Raw genomic sequence first — 24047 nt, 5'->3', positions numbered from 1 at the left:
CACAACAGTAAAACAATTTGTATCTTTCATTTTGTATAATAAAAGTTTACTTTAAACATATATCGTGAGAAAGTATATAAATATTCATTAAATATTCAATAATTTAAAATATTAAAACGTTACTTCGAATATTTAATGTTACATTTGACATCAGCAAAGTTTATTTTTTCATTTTTTTCCTTATGGTATCATGACAAAAACTCTACGACCTTGATTTCTATATTTAATAATGATTATGGCATAACATTTAATTATAATTTTATATTATTACACATCTAAGAATTTACAATATGTACAATTTTTATGTATATATTTATATATAAAATGTAGTAGAAGTATATTTTTACATCTCTGGATACCATTTTGTTGTTAATTATTTGAACTTGCAGCATCGGTTTATAACCTGTGAGTTATTTTCCCTCAGGAATTATGTTGGCCTATTTTTAAAGGACTGACAATCAATATCATTCTTATATAAAAAATTAATATGAATTATCTTAAATCTGCTGTTCTACAGCTAAATGGTTTTATCGGCTTCATATACAAGGCTAAATAACATACAGTAAATTATTTACATTAATTAACATATTTCCGGAGTCGACTGCTTACATGCAATGTGCGATAAAATGGTAACAACGAAGAAAATTTTTAATTTTTTCCCATAAATATTAAAAATTAAAAGATATAGTGAAGAGTTACTCAATTAATTACTGAATCATGCGAGTTCTTCCACATGAATTTGAACTTTGCAAACTCCTTGACATCAGCCATTTTCTTGCCATCCCTCATTTAAATAACCTTGAGATAGTACTTGTAGAGACTAGATTTGAGAAAAGGACCCTTAGAATAAAACTTTAAACCGGAGTTTAAAGAATTTAAAAAATTAAAAATTCATCGAGAGAATAATAAAGTTATAGGACTTCAGTAGAAAATGTTAATTTGAGCCATACAAAAAAAGATTCGGTGGATCGAGTTCGTGTTTTCGACATCATAAACATTAAACGGATCATAATTATTCGCGTAGACTCGTTGATGATTCGTTTTTTTTCCATTAGAACGTTACTGACGATTTCTTCTGATCTGAAGTCCACTAGATAACACGACATAATCTTCGGGAAGAAAACTTCCGGATCTCTTTGTAAAGCCCTGATATGGATGAAATTGAGGCGATTCCGTAGCCTTAGTTGTTAACGGATGTAAGAGATACAGATTTTGGTGCAATAGAATGGGATGGAAAGGTGTTTGAGGTTCCTCTTGTGGTTCTACGCCCAAAGCTGACAGTTGGTCGAAAGGTACAATATCGTTGTAAACTATAAATAATTATAAATTTGGTTACGTAAATTTGAAAAATCTTAATTTCTAATACATATTGCAAGATTCTCACAATCGTTATTTGTGTTTGGCTGTCGGACGTTATCTGCTTCAGGATCTGTAACAATTATAGAGTAATAAAGTACCACGTCTTTGGGTATTCTGTGTTCAATGTTATCTTCCTCAGCGATTAATATCTCTGCCGCTCTCTTTTTTCGACCGTAACCTCTACTAGTGCCATTTGTACAATGTGCCTAAAGTGTAAATAATTTTCTTTATTAATATATAAATTTGCTGAAAATACATTTTAAAGAATCATATATTTATAATAACTGTTTGGCATTCGTCCACGCAATACTTAATCGTCACTTTAAAATTGACAATGGAGTCATTTGGAAATTTGAAGGCTTTGAAACGTCCTTGAAGATCTTTAGAACCTGAGATTTTCGTTAGTTGACCGAAAACTGCCGGTTCCACCACACATCTAATTTAACATTAATAAATTTAATCAACTTTATATCTGATATAAATAATTAAAAAACAAATATTAAATATCCGAAACATTGTTAAAGAAATTCACGTTCTTTACGTGAAGTTGTGTTAACAAAATTTAAAGAAAAATAAGGAATTAATTGTAAATCTTGTTAAAATGATTTCACCATTAAAAAAAAGGTAAATTGATTTTTTTCTATTTTTAAATTTATTAAATAGAACATTTAATAATCATTTAATACAATAAAATTAAACGTACCCAGCAGAATTCACCAAAACCAATGCATGTGATCCACTGCTACTAGAGGCTACTAAATCAGCAGCAAATATGCCAAATAGTTCTGTACGAAATGTACAAATATACATATAAAAAACATACAAAATGCAATCACTATATTTCATATATCTCTGCCATTCAGAAGATCGTGATAGATCCTTACTAATGGGTACGCACCGATATATTCAGTATCAATGGTACACATCAGCATAGATTCAATGTCTAAAATTATATAAATTACGAATAGTGGACTTACTTTCGTCATCCATATCAACAGTTAAAATTAATTCTTGACCTATATTAGCATGCGTTATGTCATTTCCTGTTAAATCCGTAATTCTTAGTTTCACTCCAGGCGACAAAGATTTCTCATTGAACTTGGAAGTGGGTAGTACTCCATTATGATTACCCCTTAATTAAGTTCATTAATATCGATATATTATATAAAAATTTATATATTTAACTTTAAAGTTTAAAAATAAATATATATTTAAGCGTGCGTTTAGACGTTAGTTATGCGCCAGTGAAATTTATGACTTACTTCACTTCTATCACATTGCTAACAATAGTTTTCTCTCGGAATACTTCCGGAAAGGTGCATAGAACTTTATAAGATTCATCGTCACCAAGTACTATTCTAGGATGACGCTGAATAATGACTTTTGTAGCGAAAGTTCCGTTTTTCTGTCCAAAGAAGAGGAATCGAAACTTTAAAAGTGCCCCAAAATTACACGTTTTATGGATTTTTTTGGTAAACTTACTGTGTTTACGACTCCACAGACGGATGGATGATAAAATAACTTCAATGAAATTACTTTATTGCCATCTCCTGTGGCACGACATCGAGGAGAACGGTAATGATCCTTAACATATATTTGTCCTCTGAAGGGTTCTCTGCTTTGTACAGTTAAAGTCATCGAGTCGTAACCACAACTTAAAGATACTAAAATATATAAATATACATTAATAAATTTCATGGTCAGTGAATATATTTTAACAATAGAAAATTACTTACTGCGATAATATTTGCTTTCGTAGCCTTCTGAATGAAATGGTTTGAAGTACTGTCCATTCAGGAAAACTATCCAGGAGGAGGAGATGATGATACATTGAAACAATAAGTTTAGAAGCATCTCCTCTATAAAATTCCTAAATTAAGTGAAATTTTTATAACTAAATTAAATAGAATTCTATAAAAATATTTTAAATACTTAAAATCGAATTCGGAATTTACATAAAACGATGGATGGTAATATGGTCCCTTTATGAAGAACTTTATTTATATTACAATTTTCGTGTTTGATTTTAAACCTTCATGATTTAAAAGCTTTTACATCTTTCAAAATATTAACATAAATTAAACATGTGATTGAACATCGAAATTAAACATTGAACCACGATTGTTTTCAATCATGAAGCATTCGTGGAAACTTTAATGGATAGAATGATGAAAAGAGAAGTGAAGAGTGGGAATCACGATATTTATGAATTAAATCATAACATATATCGATGCAAAATGTGAATAATTACTTCAAAGCATTCCATTCAAACTGATTGATGAATTAATTTTGGTGAAGATCAAGAAGCTAATGGTAATTCTTCATCAATAATGTGAAGAATCGATTGAAAAAACAATGCAAAGAAAAAGTTCATGGACTAAATCAGAAGATATGTTAATGCAAAATGTGAAGAGCATCTTCAGATCAATTTATCCAAAAGGATTGATGAGTTTAGAAGACAATGTTGATGGTTACTTCTCATCGATAATATGAAGAGTCGATAGGAAAAATACAGATAAAGCGCAACGAAAAAAATTATAAACCGAATCGTAGAAAATTTTGGTACAAAACGTGAAGAGTAACTTCAATGCTTAACGATGACCATGATTAATTCTTTTCGTTAACATTATTAATGATGGATGATGTCGAACTTTAAACCCAAGATCTCCTGTACTTCAAAGCTCATCCAAAACTAGTTTCTTGAAATATACAATATTGTTTTTATATCAATAAAAACATCCGGAATGACTCGTTTTATCAACTCGTCGCTCGATTATGTTAGTTTTTTAAATTCAAGAGTGATATTGATAATAAATATTTTATTTTGGACACACACACATAAATATATATTACACATATACGGACGAATCATAAATATTTAATGTGTTTTCATATGTAGATCTAAAACCACAGATAAAAACAATCCAACATAACTTTCAACACTCTAAAAGTTGCATAACCGGAATTTAAGAACAGACTTGTCACGTGGCACGCGGTTTTTCTCTACTCCAGTTTAATTAATTCATATATGGTTACGGTTTGTGCATAAATTATCACATTAAGAAACTACATAATGAGGTTACGATGTACGGAACTCATATTAAATAGCGGAATCATCTAAGGACGACGACTTTAACGTTATTGTCTTATTGCATTTATATTAAATTTAAATTTATTAAGAAATGTTTTTATTATTGTTTATAATAGAATAATAATATTGGAAATGTAATTTTTTAAAAAGATACAATAAATTATCTCCCTAATCGCCATTAAGCGATATTTTAGTTGGTATAAATTTAAGCGAACAGCGCATTTACATAAAGAAATGTGTATAAAAACTGTAAAAAGTATAAGAATAAACTGATATTTATTATTATTTTCCTTGTTATAAAGTAAATAGATAATCTGTAAATTATCTTAGAAGACGATGTATAACGAGACATCACTTCAGAAGTCGGAGGAGGAACGTGACCTTAGACAAGAGCATTATTAAGCAGAACTTGATTGACAAGGATACTAAACAAGTGGTTAGATCATCGCAATCGTGACAGCTTTTTGAAATACTTTATACATTTTCTAATCAGGTATTTCAGTCTCGGAGACACTGAAATGTCTAAATTTCCCGAAAACAGATAACAATATCAACCAACCCATTCAAAATTTAGAATACGTCCCGTACAAAAAGTCGTATCGACATAAGGAGTAAGTGTTCCTAGCTGAATATAAATCCACTTTTTTCCCCCAATTTAAAGATTTATATATATAGCTTTTTAATTTATAAAATGAATCATAAAAGCCCACATGAAACCCCATTTAATATTGTTTTTGTATAGAACTAAAATAGTTAATCTTAGATGCAAAGTTATAAAAAGAATAGACTCACAAACCGGATTTCCCTGAAGAATTATCTATAAAAGTTAACGTTATAAAGCAAAAGTAGTAAATCAGTTTAAATGTATTTTACTTTAAATGGCAAATTTAAATCTTTAAAAAAATCAAAACTTTTAATTGGCATCGAATCAAATATTCATAAATATGACATATTGTATGTTCAGGCGCGATACAAAGTTATGAATCCGTCCATGTTCATGAATTTTTTCCATGATTTAAATAAAATACAGTATCTAAAATAATTTAATTAAATTTTAATGCAAGTTAAATTAAATTTACTAATTTTATTATTTAAAAAAATTCTCTATAACTCTCTTCTACAATTTTATTTTTTATTCATAAGATAACCTTTCGTGCGCGACACGTCGTGACCTTTAAAGATAACCTTTACGTAACCGTCATTCTTATAAAATGTCGAACAAAATTTGTAATTTGACTAACATAAATATTATAAATTTCATCATATATATATTTTATAAAGAGATTGCTTTCTAAAATTAATTTTTCTTACATAAGCAAACTATAAAGTTAGTATCTGTATTTTGTTTTTGGTGTTTGTTTTCTACGGAAAATATAAAAATATATAAACAAAACAAGAAGTCTAAGTACCAATTTGTTTATATATTTAATAATTTAATTATTATTATTTATAATATTAAAAAATGTTTTATTTTTACGTATTTCTCTCAGAAGCATGTATAATGCGCACTTACCTAAATAAAATTCGTGTATAACGGATTTTATTCTTAAATATTACTAGTAAAATGTTGTATAGTAATTTTGTGAGACATGCCCAAAATTTCACTTAAAAATTGCAATTTTTATTGCATATTTTAGCAGACACTTAAATTGCACTTGTAACATAAATATTCTACACACATTAAAAACGTGATTCGTTTGAAATAAAAGAAAATATATAAAATTTACAAGATTTTTATCAAAAATGCAAAGTAATTTTAATATTTTGTATGCATATTTGCTTATTTGAAAACAAAAACAATCATTATTTTTCAAGTTAAATTGTGAATAAGAGATGAATATCTCTTGAACATACAAATCTTATTTTCTTTGTTCTCATTGTATAATTTATTGAAAAACAAATTAAAATTTTTATATTTATTTTTAAAATATATAAAAATTATATAAATCTAAGAAAAGCAGAATTTTTTTTAGAAGTTCCACTAAATTTTAGTCATTTGTATCAATTAAAAGCCCAAAAAATTTCACTGAAATATTATAAAACAGTGTTATTTAACAATGAAATTCTACGTGAACCATTATAAAATTGCTTGGAATTTATTACACAAAAAACACCTCGTTAGTAAGGAAAATTGCTAAAGGGGGGAAGAATTATAACCGTTATAAACCTATTGAAATTTATCAAGGCGGGTAAGACAAGGACAGCCATGAAGTCAGATACTATAATTAAATGCAGCAACATCAAAGACAAAGTCTACTCGAACCTACAAGAATAAAAAAAAATAAAATAAAATAATAAATAAATAAATTCCGTCACGTTAAAATGAGATTCTTAGAAAGATGTCAAGGGCATAACGCCTTTAAAACCATACAAAACACTAAGAACACAATACATTTTGAATGAGACCTTATATTTATCAGTACAAAACGTATCAAATTTAAAAAATAAAAATACATTTTATCTGTAAAGCTCTTCAAATCTTGGCTTCACCACATTCTCCTCCTTTATAGAAACGTTTTAAAGATAATTGTGATAGGTATACGGGGGTGATAAATCATAAGAAATTGCTATTCGTGATCATGAAAGTCTAGTTAACCCATTTAACATTAATTCTTTCATGTGACACGAATCTTCTTCGTATGACATCTTCAGACATTATCTGATTCACGCTCTCCTCTCTTTGCTTGAAAACGAAAGTTTGATTCTACTTAAATTTTCTTTTTTCTTGTCAAAATTCTTGATTAAAATGTCAGATGTATGCTTAGAAACAAAAAAAATTAAGTGTAATATATTTAAAATGGCGAATTTATTTCGTTCCGACGAATAGAACGTAAGTTTTTTCGTTGGAACTCGTATTTTTTTTTAAATATTAATGTAATAAATATTTTTAAGGGAATTTTTAACATTTCCAGCAAGAATTTTTTAGAAATTGTGTTTGAATTTTGGCGATTTTATAAAAATTTTTAAAGAAGCACTTATTCAACTTTAACTTTTAACTAGAAATATCCCTTACAAGACATGATTTTGTACAAATAAATTCTAAATTTTGACTGATAGAAGGGAATTTTTTAAAGAAATTATTTTTCAGTTTTGACATTCATAACAACAGTATTTATTTATTTAATTTTTTTCTATAGAAATTCTCTCCTAAATTTTAATGAATTTATTCATTTTGAAATTTCTTCATGAAGCGAATTTCGGAAAATATAGGCATATATATATATATATATACTGTATATAATTTTAAATCTAAAATATAAAAAAATTTCTAAAATAAAAAGCAGAACACAGAATCAAACAATAATAATTTTATTTAAAAATATATTCATTGTATTTGGAGCGGAACAATACCAGACCCATTTCGACCCTCATATAATTTACAAGACAGATTCAAATTTGTTCTTCCGAAAAATCGTTGGATCTAATTATAAATCGCTTCACGAATATCTTATCTAGAAGTACATACAAATTTCTAGGGGAAAAAAAACAGCAATTTGGATCTAAAAACTGATAAACGAATTGTAAAAATTGTGCCATTTTTCCTCCTTTGCCTAAAAAAAAATTTGCAAATTTCAAAGAGAAATGAAGAGCCAAATCAATAATTAATTTAATTAATTTTCCTTTCGAAAATTCAATGATTTTATTGTGTATTTGTGTGTGTGTGTATTTTTGTGTGTGTGTTTTTTAACAATTGAAATCTGTGTAAAAATTTCCTGTAGCGTGCATGCATTTGTCAACGTTGCTCTGAACGTGACGTCGGTGCAAAGGTCGCGAACTTGAGGTCACCGTTACTCTAACTGTCTACCATCGACCGGTATTGTTGCCAAATTCTTCCTCTAGAATCTCCAGAAAAATGACGACATCGCCCCAGTCCTAGAAAAATCCTGAAGATGTCAAGGATTACGGAAATGATATCACGCTCCATTCTATGTTGCAGTTTCCATCGTGAGTTGAAGATTAAAGGATCTTTCTAATGTATTATATATATAAATTACGAATTAATTTAGGAATTTTTGTGAAATTTTTCCGAAAATTCCCATTTTCAAAATGATTTAGCGCTCAACAAATTAAAATTTGACGCTTCAAACTCAAACCTAATTATCACTAAAATTTCACTATACAGAAATTAGAAGAAATTCTGACATCACCATCGTAAAATACTTCGAATTTACAAGAAAAATCATAAATAATTCCATCTAAATTGTAAATATTTTCCATAAATATACCCCTACGACCTTAATTTGTTCAGGAATTAGCATTAATTTACTGTGTTTTTTGGCTATTCAAAAAAAAGGAACACCACATCTAAATGTTGAAAGGAGGGTTGAGAGAGGACATAGGCCTTAAATTCTCATTAGTTTCTGAAAAAATGAATTGCGGAAATTATTTTTATCGCTTTATTTTTCACGAAATTTATATAATCTACACTAAGAAAAGCTTAAACGACCTCCCAGTATTGTCAATTTTATGGAACAAGGGAGTCTACACGAGAAACTCCTACCATTCACCTCGTCATTATTTAAATTTTTTTGAAATAAAGTAAACATAAATAAATCACCAGAAAATAAGAGAAAGTGAGAAAGTACCTTCTTGAATTTTTTGGAGCTTGAAAGCATGAGAAATTCCCTTCGAAAATGCAAAAAAATTACACTCAAACTAGTGTAATTAGTGTGTGCTAGTGTACATTATTTTAATTTAAATCCCCAAATTCCATCGTAAAATTCGGAAAAAAAATCGAGTTAATGCCACACTTAATTAAACTTGTTATACTAACACGTAACAGTTAAACGTTACGGATGACTTATTTATGCATAAATATATAAAAATAAACTCACCTCGTCGGTTATATTGTGATCTATATTTTCGATTATTTAACATTCATATTTTCTGTTATTGTGACGATGCGTTAAGCTTCACTTGCTATCGAATTTTTGTGTATAGATGGCCCACTGCGATACATACACACACACCACACCACTGACGCAAATAGATCTACTACTGAGTTTGGTAGCAATCGTTGACCCTCATCTGAAAGAGTGAGCAACTTCCTACTTCCGGTCTGCACTGTATTTGTAACTATTTTTTTTCAATGGTTTAAACAATATTCCTAGTGTGACGACAAACTTTCTAACAACCCCCCCCAGGCAGGAGGCGTTCTAACTTTCGAATTTTTATGCGTTATGACCCAGACTTTTTATGTTATTACTTCTTTTTTTATAGAATATAATAACCTATTTTCTTACACTTGTTGACTTTTACTGATGATTTTTTTTTAGAAGAGGCGCGAGGAAGAAGATGATGATCATCATCATCTTGGTAAACGTCATTAACGATACAGAAACGTGACAATGGCCCCCTTGCAATGTGTTTTTCAAATGATGTTCTGGCCTCTTCCAAATGACACGGGTCAAGGTTCCGATGACCCAAATGACATTTTATTCACACGAATCTAAAAAAAATACTCTTAAACGTGTATTTTCTTTATTGTTTTAAAATCGTATTGTATGAGTTTATGGTTTTATAAATACAGTAAACCTCTACTTGGTTTTATGTTTTATGTTTACGACGTATAAAAAATCTTCAATGAATGATGCTCTTAGATTCATGCCTTTTAGTTTTGATCTTTTTTTTTCTTTTGGATTTTTAATAATAATCTTTAGTGGGGATGTTTTTAGATTTAATGATGTGTTTTTGGAGTTATGAGAAACGTTTTTTTAAGATCCAATATTGTTTTTTTTATACTGAATTAAAGTGTTTTTAGACTCAATTGGCGTGTTTGCTACATTCAATATTGTTTTTTATACTGGATGAAAGGATTTTTAGACTCTATTGTTGTGTTTTCTAGATCCAATATTGTTTTTTTATAATAAGAAAAATGTTTTTAGACTCTATTATATCTATAAAACACACTAATTTTGTTTTTTAAACTAGATAAAAGTATATTTAAGACTCAATTAGAGTGATTGTTTTTTTTAGATTAAAAATATGTTTTTAGATTCAGTATTGTGTTTTTTAGATATTAAAATTGTTTTTAGATTCTAAGATACTATGTTTAGTTATAAAAATGCTAATTTTTAAATTCAATATTGTATTTTTAGACTGACGAAGTGTTTTTAGATCGAAAATGTCTTTGAATTTTATTAAAAAATATTCAAAAAGGATATTTTTAGAACGTTGAAAATGTTTCTTATTACATTCAACCATGGGTGTTTTTAGATTTTAAAAATTAACGAAAATATTTTTAAGTTTAATAGCATCTTCATACACTAAAGAATACTTCCTCACACTCAATTATGTGTTTTTAAATTGCAGAATTTATATTTTTAGATTCTAGTCTTCACTGTGAAAAAATTTTTATCTATATTTTCTATACTCAGTATAATTTTAAATCATAAAAACTTTTTTAAAATTTATCTAAAAAATTTTTAAAAATCAGCAAAAATAATATTCCATATTTTCCAATTATATAGGCCTATATATAAATACAATATATAAAATTAAAATAAAATCACAGCAAAAACAAACTTTTAACAAATTATTATTTTAAAAAAATGATTTTCAAACATAATTTCAAAATTTAAAAATAATAAATCATAAAAGAAAAATTAAATTACTGCAGAAGCACGCAACAAATTACACACAAATCGTAAAATATTTACATGTTATTCGGGGAAATTACAGTAAAAATGGCCACGTTCGTGGTAAATAAAATAAAATAAATTAATTTTTTTAGACTTAAAATAAAAAAAAATAATAATAAAAACTCACGAATTTCAAAGTTTAGACTCACACTCGACGACGTTGTGGTGACAAGTTTGCTCCTCTAATACACTATTCAACTTCTCAGCATAAGTGATGCCTAGAGAGAGGGAGAGAGATGAGAGAGAAGTAGGAGGGATGTTGGACATACCTTCTAACATCCCATTGGAAGTTTAATGTGGGTCAGAGTGACCTTCTGCCAACCATGGACTTTGACCCGGGCTAACGTCATTGCTGGCAGTAACGAATTGGAATGACGTTGTCATTTCGGTATGTGGTCTAAACTTTAATAAGTCTTTCTGCATGTGCATGTGCACGTGCACGTGCACTTAACACATTATTAATGTGTCTAGTTTATAAATTTTATCTCTTATAAGAGATTTAACGATAAGAGAACGAGTTTGGAATGAATGTTACACAATTATTTTTACGAGTTGATTCTTAATTTGATTTTATTTTGCATTCATTTCTAAGGCATTGGAAGCAATTTTGATCAAGTCTCTCTTCCTCTTCATACGTACGATGTATACCGTTAATGTTATTGTTATTGATATAATTACTGCTGCTCCAAACATGAGAGGAACGTAACGTTTCCACGCCTTTTCTCCTAAATTACATTTAAAAATAAGTAAATTAATATCTAATTATGTAATATAATTAATTATTTAGTGCTGTACTTTAATACATAGCGCTTAATGACTACATCAAACTTAAAATTATATAAATTAGAAAGTACAGATACAATAATGGCTATAATTTCTAGAAATTTAGAAGCAGGAAGCCTGAAATATATTATTTTATAAGTTTATACAGTTTTAAAAAGTATAAAATCGTCAGTATAGAAAAATATATGTAAAGTTCTCAATTGCGATTGACTAGGGATGAAGTCAGCAGAATAACTTTACATTTTATCTTTTAACTAAGACAATACCAAATTAGAACACTCGAAAAGCATTAAAAATCGATGAAAATCTATTTATTGAGGAAAACAGTTATATTATTGGTGTGTTTCTATGTTAAAGCCTCATATATCTATGCAGTGGCGCGTTATAGCTTCATGGGGCCCAAGTAAATTTCATTTAGGGGGACTCATGTACAGTGTTGAATTCAGTCATTTTTCTTCGAGAGAATTTTTTGATAAAATATTTTCTCATAAAACATCGGTTTGAGGCCCTCCTGTTGGCGGGGGCCCCAGACAATTGCCTTTTTTACCCACAGGACATAATGTTATATAGATCCAGTGGCGCGTTAGCTCATTTAGTGTCATACAATGTTAACTGTGTTTAATTTTAATCATTTCTTTCATCAACATCAAAAATACAAGATAATTACGTACAAACAAAGAATATAGGCTTATAACTTTATTATTAAGATTTATATCCTAATAATAAAATCATAAGCCATATCATTTAATTCCGTTTAGAAAATTCCTTGGCTTTATGATTTAGGTTACTGGTCATGATATAAATTTACAGGCCACGAACATAAATCTTATAACTTTATATATTAGGATTTATGTACATCAGTGTAAACTCCGCCCTTTTTTTTTCCTTTTTTTTTACAAAATTAGAAAAATCCAATGGAGAGTCATTTATCGAGAAGAATGTGATCTTTAATAAGATTAAAGTAAAACAAAGAATAAAAAATAATAGATACAATTGAACGGAAGTCTATAATAAACCATTGAATCGTTAGTTCAGCAATGAACTGAGCTCTTCAGCAAAAGAATCGTCAAGGATTTTGACAGTGAAAATGGGTCATAAATGGTCGACTAAAGGATTTTTCTATTGTTTCTAACTAACTCTTTACAAGTTTAGAAAGTTCTGACCTTGATTTTGAACTACAACTTGAAATTCGAATAAAAAAGTATTAAAATTTAATTAGTTTTTTTAAATTTATTCTCGAATATATATATATATATATATTCGAGAATTGCAATAAATAAATAAATAAGAAATTCTTTCTTTCCAATATAATTACAAACAACAAAGAAATGACCTCTCGTTTAAAGTGCAGTACGTAGGTGTTTTCACGTGCAATCATCTACTCCAAACCACCCCTTCTCGTAATTATTTATCTAATTGTTTAACAAACGGGAGTAATTCAACTTTGTTTACAATTTCTCCAAAATTCAACGATATTCAGTAATCATTTGATTAATTAACACGAGAATAAACACACTGTAGGCTATGCAACATGCCAAAATTAGGTCCATGACGACATTCCTATAATGGGTGCTCCACTTCAATCCTGTTATGCCCATATGATGCTTCATTCCATTATAGGAATGAAGCATTATATGGACATAAGACATAGATGAAACAAAAAAATGATGCCCCGGCTGGTACGGCTCTTAAATTATGGGGGATCTGAGTTAGAGCCCGGATCTTCCTAATAACAACACCTTGTTTCGTGGCTGTTTTCTGGTGGTTGTGACTTATCTATAGCCGGATTTTCTCCACTGTTTTACGAATAACAAAGCAATAAACAATTAATGCCTAATATTAAGGCATATTGAAATTTATATCAGGAATCCTAATTGAAAATATGCATTAAAAGTAAATCGAGTAAAAAATTATCATTTAACATGAAGAAAGCGTATTTTAAATATCTATATTAATCTATACTAATATTATAAAGAGGTAATGTTTGTAAGTATGTATGTATGCATGTAAGTTTGTTTGCAGCAGGTAATCTCCGAAACTACTCATCTGATTTCAAAAATTCTTTCACCAATATTTAGAATGGAACCGCAGGGTGGACATAGGCTGTACTGTATATTATTCCGTTAAACATTCATATAAATTAAAATATATAATCTAGGTTAAGGCTTTTATGTCCAACAGATGGCGCTACGAGTACGACGCCCTAAGTTTGCTTTTCTGTGAGGCATTATGCTTTTCTGTGAAAANTTAAACATTCATATAAATTAAAAGATATAATCTAGGTTAAGGCTTTTATGTCCAACAGATGGCGCTACGAGTACGACGCCCTAAGTTTGCTTTTCTGTGAGGCATTATGCTTTTCTATGAAAATGAACTAAAGCAGATCATCTTCTATCTATCTATATAAATAAAAATGTAATGTTCGTCTGTTCCTACCGATTCCTTTGAAATTTTGACACAACGCTGCATTCGAATACGCACGTGTTTTTATATAATATACGTGTCGAAATCCCCCCGGGAGATGGACAGGATTAAGGCTTACCGTAAAAAACTCTGCTTCTATTTATACTATTTTAGATGCGTTTTTTGCGTTTTAATAGGATACGTCAACAGAATGTACACTAAGAAAAAATTTTTCGAAAAATTCCCCACCCCACGGGGAAGTGTTATAAACTTATAATAGATACATTTTGAGCCACAACAACGCGTGGCGGGGTCTGCTAGTAGACTATATTATACAGTCGAACCTCCAATAATGTCGACTTCTAAATGACGGCCATTTTTTGTATAGGAGTGTTTCTCTTTTGTATGCGTACAAAGTAATCTGTAAATAACGGCCATCTCCGTACAACGGACCCACGAATGGCCGAGTGAGTGGTTCAAACCACCGAACACAGGTAATCGGTCTCAGGTTCGCAACTGCCCAACGAGCTGACCACGTGGAGTTTTCCCCGAATTTCTTCACGTGTCTGACACAATCCCATACAAATTCCTTCCCATGGAAGATCGTCCAAATGTTCCGTTGCCTTATGCCATTAAATCAAATCTTTATGTTCTCATCAGTATCCACTGTTCAGAGGTTTGACACTACAAATATTTTTCAAACAAAATATATAAATTTTGGCTCAAGAAACACGCTTACATCTGAGAATATAACAAATTTAAGCACGTTTCTATGAAATTGATGTAAAAATATATAGGCGATCCCCGACTTTACACGTTCCTAAACGTATACTAAAGTCCGAATTTGGCGTACAGAACAGAGTTAAAGTGTACATTGTGTATGTTGTGTATTTGAAGGCATTAGCCCATTCGATACCAGTAAAATCTAGGAAAAAACAAATTAAAATAATACCTTGAGACGTGTCCTTAAAGAAATTATTCTTTACTAGTTCGCAAGTACCATTAACACAAACGGTTTTATTGTGTGCTTGTACGCATTCTTCGTTCGATGTGCAATTTTCTCTTAAACCTAAAGCTGTATATTTAAATTATTTTTTAAATATTAATTAATTATTACAAAACAACGTATAGTATAATAAAAAATATGCCAAATAATTTATATTAAATGAACAAACTTTAAGGAAAAAATTAATTCTGTAAAAAACAAATTAAAAATGTAGCGAAATCCCTCCTTTTAGTTATTCGATAGTAATTTAAGCAGTGAATATATTTTCAAAATTTTTACTTATTAATAAAAATAAATATAATATTTTTATATGCAACGGACTCTCGATTATCCGGGACGAATAGTGAAATGTTATTCCGGTTAATCTGGTGCCATTTAAATCCTGTACCAAGTATGTTGTACAACCACCTCACTTAGTTAATCCTAATAAAATGGACACTCATTTAATTTCTTAAGAAATATCTTATAAAAGTGCTAAACTTATTAAAACTAATAATAAATAAATAAATAAATAAATAAAGGTCAATTAGAATATTTAACAGGTTCAACGCAACCTGACTAACTTATAACTGACTGAGCCTGTTCAATAGGCTCTATTCAGACAACTTTTTTTTTTTTAAATCGGTAAGAAAAGTGTACAATTGTTTATTCTAAGTTAATTTACTCTATTTTATAGAATATATATCATTATATTAACCCTAGAAATCTATATCATTACTCTTTCGACTCTAAGATTATTATCATTAACATGTACTTTGAGTAAACAATAAAGCCATATCTAAATTGTGTTTTGATGATTGTGCTATCTAAAATTATTAAAAATATTAATTTGTTGTTTATTGTGTACTGGCACAATGAAGTGACGTTTTTCTCAACACAATGAAGTGACGTTTTTCTCAACTTTCTTAATTAAAAATATTAAATTAAAATTACATTAAATACAGTTAAATTTCTTAACAAAGGCCACATCTATACGGTGGCTGTTGTTAAGAGGTTCGACCGTATATATGATTTTTAAAGGACAATAACTTACCTTTCCAGGTGTGAACAGATAAGCATATAAATAATACGATCAAAATTGGTGTTAAAGAATTCGCCATATTGCCTAATTATTATATAAAAGTATTTTTAAATATATTTATTTTAAAATACGAATTTCTCTCCATACTTTTAAACAGTTTACAGTCGCATTATACAGATTACAATCTAATATATCTCTTGCAACAGCTTACTGGTTCTTTGACAATTGATAAAAGTATTAAATGATTAGTTATCTGCTACTGTTAACAAAATTCGATTTGATTTGATATATTTAAATAATTACGTATTTTAAAAGATAGAGTTTTATTTACGAATTTGGATTGTAAAAATAAAAAAATTGGGAAAGGAGTTCGGATCCCAATTGGAGGGAAATCGTGTTTTTGTTTGAGTGGATCTTGAATTAATTATGTATATATAGATATATAACTTTTTATAGTCTATTTTCTCACATGATGCTTGCGTAATTATTAATTTTATTAATAAATAACAATACCTAAAGTATACACTAAACTAGACACGTGATTATTATACATTACATCTAGAGGAGGAGGATTAGATCGATAGGATAAGGCGATCTGCCAGGGAAAGTGCCTCTCGAGAGGACTTTTATGGGTAACTGGCCTCTAATTAGGTGTTATACACGTGAAGAAAACCCGGAAAACTCCACGTGGCCAACCTTCTTTTCAGGCACGAACCCGCGATCAGTGGTTTTTATCCACACGGCCATTAAAGGAAAAGGAAAATAAGGTTTGGTTTCCAATAAGATCGAACCCAAAACCTCTGATACTACAGCGAAACGTATACTTAATTACGTTCTCACAGACGAGTCAGCAAGACTACTTGGCTATGGACTTACATTTATGGGACCTCAAAAACATTTGTTACAAATTATTACAAATTGTTACATTGAATCTATTAAGAAAAATCTTTATATTTTATCAAATTTTACTATTTTAAAAATATATGTATATAATTTTAACGCTATTTTCTGATACCGGAACTTGAAAAACACATTAAATGGCCGAGTCCTCTCGATATTTCAAAAGGCCCTAACTTAAACGTGGAATTTGACTGATTATTAATTTCAAACAAGTTAATTCTAATGTCATATAACAGGATAATCAACAATTAAATATATGATTTAATTGTATAAAAAATATATAATTTTTCCTGTGAGTAATGTTATCATCTATTTATTTATTTTTCATCTTTTAACTAACTTAAAATAATTTAAAGACTGAATTTAGATTAAAATCAAATCACAATCACAATTACAATCATTACTTAAGCAAATCATAATTTAATTGATATTATTAAATTAGAATTTTAGAATATAAATTTACAAATCTTTAATTAATTAAAATTAAATTATTATTTTGTTATTCTGGCAAAATAAGGAAATTTAAATACTATAAATAACTTAAATAATTATTGTAAATAAATTAAACTAAATAATTAAAAAATATATTAAATAAATATTTAACAATGAATAAAACATTACATTTTTAAAAATTCCAAATTATTGTTAAAGAAAAACTTAACTTTATAAATGACTAAGGCATATAAAATATTCATTATGGTTACATTTATAACCAGGTTTGATGAAATTTTAAAATTAAATGGTAATTTCCATATATTATTTTTATTTTATTTAAAAATATTAAATATATAACTTCTAGTTATATCAAATAATGATTTAATTCATCTTTTCACTCCAGATTATTCACAAGACAAATATTCTAATCCAATCAACATGAAAAATTCTACTGAAAAAAATGAAAATTATTCCATATTTTCTACAATTTATTCCTTTTTCAATCAAGTATTTATTCAAATGAAAGTAATTATAGTAAATTTAATATTAATGTATATATATATTTTATTCACAAGTTTCTAATCTTTTATAATTTATAGCATTAATTTTCTATAAATTAGATTTTCGTAAAGTTTTTCATTCAGAGTTTCATTTGCAACGTCATTGACATCAACACACACTGACTGGAATTAGTACTTTTATGAACGACTCATTAGTAATTCGTGTAATTCGTTCGAATTTACGAACGTACGCTTAGATTGTAGATGAATGTGATCTGATAGCTAGAAAAGGCTGAGAAATAAATATACAATTGGTAGACAACAGCCTCCAAAGGCGGATTCTCAACCCGAAAGTGGGTGTTTTCAACTATGAGTATGAGTATATAAGTGTATTACAGTACCGGGTTGGCTGTAAATTCAGCAGGGCTTTATTCCTGTTGAGTACATAGCCTGATTACACTTAAGAATTAAGTACTGTTTACAATTTATTTCTATCAAAGTTATTAAACTTGCAGAGAACTATAGTNATGCTATTAAAGAAGGAATTTAAGCCATTAACATAACAAATTTATACATTATAGGAAAAGAAAATAAAATATATAAAAAGTGTGTTTATTTTTGATGTTATAGATAAAAACTTAATAAAATTATCTATTAAGTTTTCTAATTGGTCTGATGTACACCTTTATTGTAAAACGTATAAGCTTTTTTAATTAAAACTTTAATTTAATATTATTAATTATATTGAATATTGATAAAAGGAGATCAGAACAGCCAATGATTCAATATTATCAAAAATTCAAATAATAATAGATTGAAATGACTGGAACGAAATATAAAAATCTACCGAAGAAAAAGGATGTAAAAAAAGAAACTGAGATCTAAATAGTAATAATGCAGTAAATTTTTGATAATAAAAATATTTAGACGACTAATTTAAATGTGTTTATTATAAATTTATGGCGGTGAAACGCTATTGTAAATGGAACTTCTTGTAGAATAAATGATGATAAAAAGCATTCTTTCATATTTTTTAAAAATTCATTAAATCTTAAGAATAAATCGCATTTAATCGGATTTTATAAGATAAAAATCTCAAACAGGATATTATATTTCAACTGATAAGAATTTCAAAGTATTTAGAAAAAAATTTTAATCCGATTATGTCCGAAAATAGCATTTTTTTTCAACTTTTCTAGGTCATTTAATGATTTCTCCTCTCTTCTCCATCCTCCTCCTCCATGCCTATAATATAACATTAACAATATATTGTTAATGTTAACATGTATAACATTAACAATATATTGTTAATGTTATACGCGATTACTTATTATTTTTATACCTATTTTCTTCTATGTTATGAACGAAACTTTAAATCAAATTCCATTAAACTTATTGAAAAAAATTTAAAAAGTTTAACGTGAATTTTATTAACTTACTTGTTTACATATTGAATATTATGACTGAATATTTAATATTTATATATATAAATGTGTTTAATCCAATGTAAAGATATGTTTAAATAATAATATAAAATTATATTGATTAAAATTATAGAAATATTTATATAAAATGTATCATTCTATGAATATATCTAAATTTTCAAGAGAGAATATAGCAAATTTATAATTCAGTACGCCACAAAATACATTAAAACCTGTGTAAGCCGGAATATTTTTTCCATTTTATACAGGCTTTACTGTATTACCGGCAATCATTTCTTCAAAATTTTCTTCAGAAAAAGTAACAAAACTATTCAAACGATAGATATACCACGTATAAACAGTAAAGCTCGATTTACGACCGAACCAGTTAATAGTCACAAAGCGAACCGTTCTATTTTTCCATTAACTAAACCTCAATTTATGACATATTTTCTGCAAATACATTTTAATTGCGCGGAGGTGGGCTAATAAACACATTACTTAAATACGGCCCGTCACATGATCGTTAACAGAAAAAAACATGGAAAGCAAAAGTCTACTGTAAATAACCGTTAAAATCTATCATTTTTTAACATCGAAGTGTAAAAGGGATTTAAAAAATATATAAAATAATAATAAAATACCTAAAGCTAAAATTTTAAAATGCGGCAATGTCCGGAAAAGTAACTTGTGTATTTCGTATACAGCGTTACTACTTAATATACCCGGTAGAAATATTTTTTTGTTTTAGAAAATAAAGATATTTATTAGTTTAATTACAGAATTTTTAATATTTATTAATTGAGTGTAAAAACACGCAACTTATTAGTAGTATAAAAGTACAGTACAACGAAGCATGGCGACTTGTCTAATGTCTTCCGGTTAAGACCGGAAATTTGTTTATCTACAATACTTGTAATTTCGACTTTTCCCGTTGGGTGATGCCTTAAGAGGCATAGATATTTTGTTACGACTTAATTGGTTTCTGGAAAACCGTCGTAAAGAGAACCGCCTTATTTTCCATAAATTCGATGAGTAAATTTAGATCGTATTACTGGGAATGGTTTTAACAGAATGATCCCACACAGAAATAATCGAAAAAAATACCGTAATACTGTATTTATACTGTAATTAATAAAGCCATACAGTATGTCGGAAATGCATTGTTCAACGGTATCTCGGCACTACCTTCCCTGACAGATGGATCGGCGAAGAGCGCCTGTTGTCGGATGTGCCCTTCTGGATTTTTGTTGTAGAGACATCCGAAAAGCATCGTGTACGTTGAGCCTTGAACTCCATATTATTTCTAATCTTTCATGTTTCTTTTGGTAATGCTGTACAGAACAGATCATTTCTATAAATAATGGTGTGCGGACTTTGGAGCAATGTGGATGCCACCGGTTCGGATACAGACCGGAATATTCGGAAGGCAAGTCAGACTGATGTGAAATGTCATCGCTTGCATTGAAACCTATAGAGGACACTTCCAGCATCTGCTGTGGCTCTGCCTGAAGTATTTATCTCACACCTTTATGTAACGTTAGATCACGTGTGTGAAGTTCGTGACGACCAGTGGTGTTGTCAATCTCGACACTAGTGCATTTCCGTCGTATGTTAAATTAATAGGGCCCATTTTGTTCCTTTTCTTGCCAGGAGTATACTCTGGTACAGCGCTGTCCAACTGGCGGCCCGCCAAATAATTTTTACGGCCCGCGAGTACATTTTACTATGAATAAATTTATGTTACTAAATTATTATTATTAATATTAAAATTATTTTACTACCGTGTTTCCCCGAAAATAAGACAGTGTCTTATATTAATTTTTGCTCTGAAAAATGCGCTAGGTCTTATTTTCAGGGAATGTCTTATTTTTTCCAGGAAGAAGAATTCACATTTATTATTGAACAAAAAAATTCCCAAGTCGAACTTAGACGAGAGTGACGTATATCCGGTGTGTCGAACTGTCGCCTTTTTATAGCGTCAACATCGGACTCGCTGACCAATTAGTGCTTACTGAACCGTAGCACTATGCAAATGTCATGTGGCGTGATTCCCAGCCGACCAATTAGCCATCACCAACCTTCTTGGCCCCCGAAATGTTTGGTGAAGAAAATATGGCCCGCGGGCTATGATAAGTTGGACAGCGCTGCTCTGGTAGTTTATTCCAATAGTTTGCAACCTTCCTAGAGTTGCCAACTTTCCTGTATGAAAAAAGGAGGACATATTATTTTTGCATGACAAAAAATTGCTTTGAAATAATTTAATGCATAAAACATATACAATATATTCGTTCAATACAGATGTTGCAGTCATAAATTGTATTTTATAACTGTATCTTATGTTTTGATATTGATTTGTATTAATACTTACTGTATTGTACTGTAGATACAATTATTAGAATTACAGTAAAAAAACACTTTTAACATAATCCATTGTCGTCCGTCCGTCCTTAATCTCAAGAACGGATAGGTACAGGATAGTCGACCAAGATAGAAACCTTAGAGGCAGGAGGCCCCGATTAACTACTGTATATACAAACTTCCAATGCAAACCGGTTGGTTGGTTGGGGTTTTTGCCGCAAGGGCCACAAAGGACAAGCTGTGCCATACAAAATGGTTAATTCGCCCAACTCAATACATATATAGTACTGTATATAAAATAACAACTAAGACACAACAACGAGTATATATACGTAATAAGAACAAGAACAAACAAACAACAACACACAAAAAACAAATAGATAAATGCATAGTTAAATGTCTTTATAACAACAAAAAACGACGACTATATCTATACTATTATTATAAAGAGGTAATGTTTGTAAGTTTGTTTGCAGCAGGTAATCTCCGTAACTACTCATCCGATTTCAAACATTTTCACCAATATTTAGAATGGAACCTCAGGGTGGACATAGGCTGTACTGTATATTATTCCGTTAAACATTCTTATAAATTAAAATATATAATCTAGGTTAAGGCTTTTATGTCCAACAGATGGCGCTACGAGTACGACGCCCTAAGTTTGCTTTTCTGTGAGGCATTATGCTTTTCTATGAAAATGAACTAAAGCAGATCATCTTCTATCTATCTATATAAATAAAAATGTAATGTTCGTTTGTTCCTACCGATTCCTTTGAAATTTTGACACAACGCTGCATTCGAATACGCACGTGTTTTTATATAATATACGTGTCGAAATCCCCCCGGGAGATGGACAGGATTAAGGCTTACCGTAAAAAACTCTGCTTCTATTTATACTATTTTAGATGCGTTTTTTGCGTTTTAATAGGGTACGTCAAGAGAATGTACACTAAAAAGAAATTTTTCGAAAAATTCCCCCCCCACGGGGGAAGTGTTATACATTTATAATAGATACATTTTGAGCCACAACAACGCGTGGCGGGGTCTGCTAGTACATAATAAAAACAAATGAACAACAATACACTGAAAAAATAAATAAATATATAAATAAATAAATAGTTAAATTTCTTTATACAGATTAGTGACTTTTAAAAAGTCCATACATCATCAAGATTTGGCCTCTGGCCCAGAATCTCTTTAAAACTTGCATTTCCAAAATGCTATCTACGCCTGGTCTCAAAGGCAGAGCAATCGAGCAGTATGTGTTTAACACTTAGAAAGCAGTTGCAATACTGGCATACTGGCTGCTCGTCGCCCTTCAAAAGGTATTGATGAGACAACCGAGTATGCCCAATTCTCAAACGAGTAAGAATAACCTCAGATCTTCTGTCATACTGTTTATTATGTGTCCAATTTTCTATCATAGGTTTGATCTTATGTATTGTGGACTTGTGCATTCCACACATTTTGCCATCTCTTTGCTAGTCGTTTTTTAACAACTAGCTTCAAGTCAGCTCCTTCAATAAACATTGTATGCTGAGACAAACTTGCTGACTTTGCAGCTGCGTAAGCTTCTTCATTCCCTCTTGTATCTACATGGCCAACAAAATTTTATGGAGATTCCTCGCAAGAAGATGGCAAATCACATTGTGGATTTTAATCACTGTGGAGTGAGAACTAGGTTCACATGAGATCAAAGCCTGAAGTGTACTAACTGAGTCGGCGTAAATCACGCAGCAACTATGACCTTTCCTATTTATATACTTTAGGGCTAAATAGCCTGCAACTCGGCTAAATAGATGGAAGAGTTTGGTGCTATTTGCTCTGCCACGATTTCATCCTGGCAAACAAAGATTGATCCAACATAGTTATCCGATTTCGATCCATCAATGTAAATAGGAATTAAATTCCTGTCACGATGTTGAATTTCTGCGAAGTGCTGTCTGTAGACGTAATCTGGCGTGGTTTCTTTGGGGAACTGCTTTAAGTTTAAGTCAACATTTATCGATGGGGTTGACCAAGGTGGAATAGTATTAACCTCAACCTGTGAGATGTGGCTTGTGTCCGGGTCAATCGTGCTGCAAACCGTAAGTCACTTTATTCGATTCAAATCTTTTCCCCCC

General features: G+C 29.6%; 1 protein-coding gene across 3 annotated transcripts; it reads right to left on the bottom strand.

Moving 5' to 3' along the window:
• Window positions 1-299: 299 nt before the first annotated feature.
• On the bottom strand, window positions 300-17470 carry LOC111628447 (cuticlin-1-like). Of its 3 annotated transcripts, XM_023372243.1 has the most exons (12): window positions 17320-17470; window positions 16317-16388; window positions 15230-15352; window positions 11219-11816; window positions 3096-3229; window positions 2842-3023; window positions 2622-2764; window positions 2337-2491; window positions 2063-2144; window positions 1645-1795; window positions 1385-1565; window positions 300-1310 (listed from the first exon to the last, which is right to left on the bottom strand). In XM_023372243.1, exons 5-12 carry the CDS (start codon window positions 3211-3213, stop codon window positions 1060-1062), a joined length of 1263 nt encoding a protein of 420 aa, XP_023228011.1. In that variant the 5' UTR covers window positions 3214-3229; window positions 11219-11816; window positions 15230-15352; window positions 16317-16388; window positions 17320-17470; the 3' UTR covers window positions 300-1059. The 3 variants fall into 3 exon arrangements, with proteins under 3 accessions (XP_023228011.1, XP_023228010.1, XP_023228012.1); XM_023372242.1 differs by lacking the exon at window positions 17320-17470 and having other exon boundaries at window positions 16317-17150; XM_023372244.1 differs by lacking the exons at window positions 11219-11816; window positions 15230-15352; window positions 16317-16388; window positions 17320-17470 and adding an exon at window positions 9286-10159.
• Window positions 17471-24047: the final 6577 nt, after the last annotated feature.

This window comes from Centruroides sculpturatus, unplaced genomic scaffold, assembly GCF_000671375.1.
Source record: "Centruroides sculpturatus isolate CEXI.00-Female unplaced genomic scaffold, Cexi_2.0 scaffold320, whole genome shotgun sequence".
NCBI classification, from domain to species: domain Eukaryota; kingdom Metazoa; phylum Arthropoda; class Arachnida; order Scorpiones; family Buthidae; genus Centruroides; species Centruroides sculpturatus.
This window is presented reverse-complemented; position numbering and strand designations above follow the sequence as displayed.

What these genes read in the sequence shown, in the direction of transcription:
- LOC111628447 (XM_023372243.1), bottom strand. Translation starts at nt 3,213, where the DNA reads ATGCTTCTAAACTTATTGTTTCAATGTATCATCATCTCCTCCTCCTGG. An exon ending in CGAAAGCAAATATTATCGCA is followed by an intron (nt 3,024 to 3,095) that starts GTAAGTAATTTT and finishes TATATATTTTAG; the next exon opens with TATCTTTAAGTTGTGGTTAC. An exon ending in GCGTGGACGAATGCCAAACA is followed by an intron (nt 1,566 to 1,644) that starts GTTATTATAAAT and finishes TTTACACTTTAG; the next exon opens with GCACATTGTACAAATGGCAC.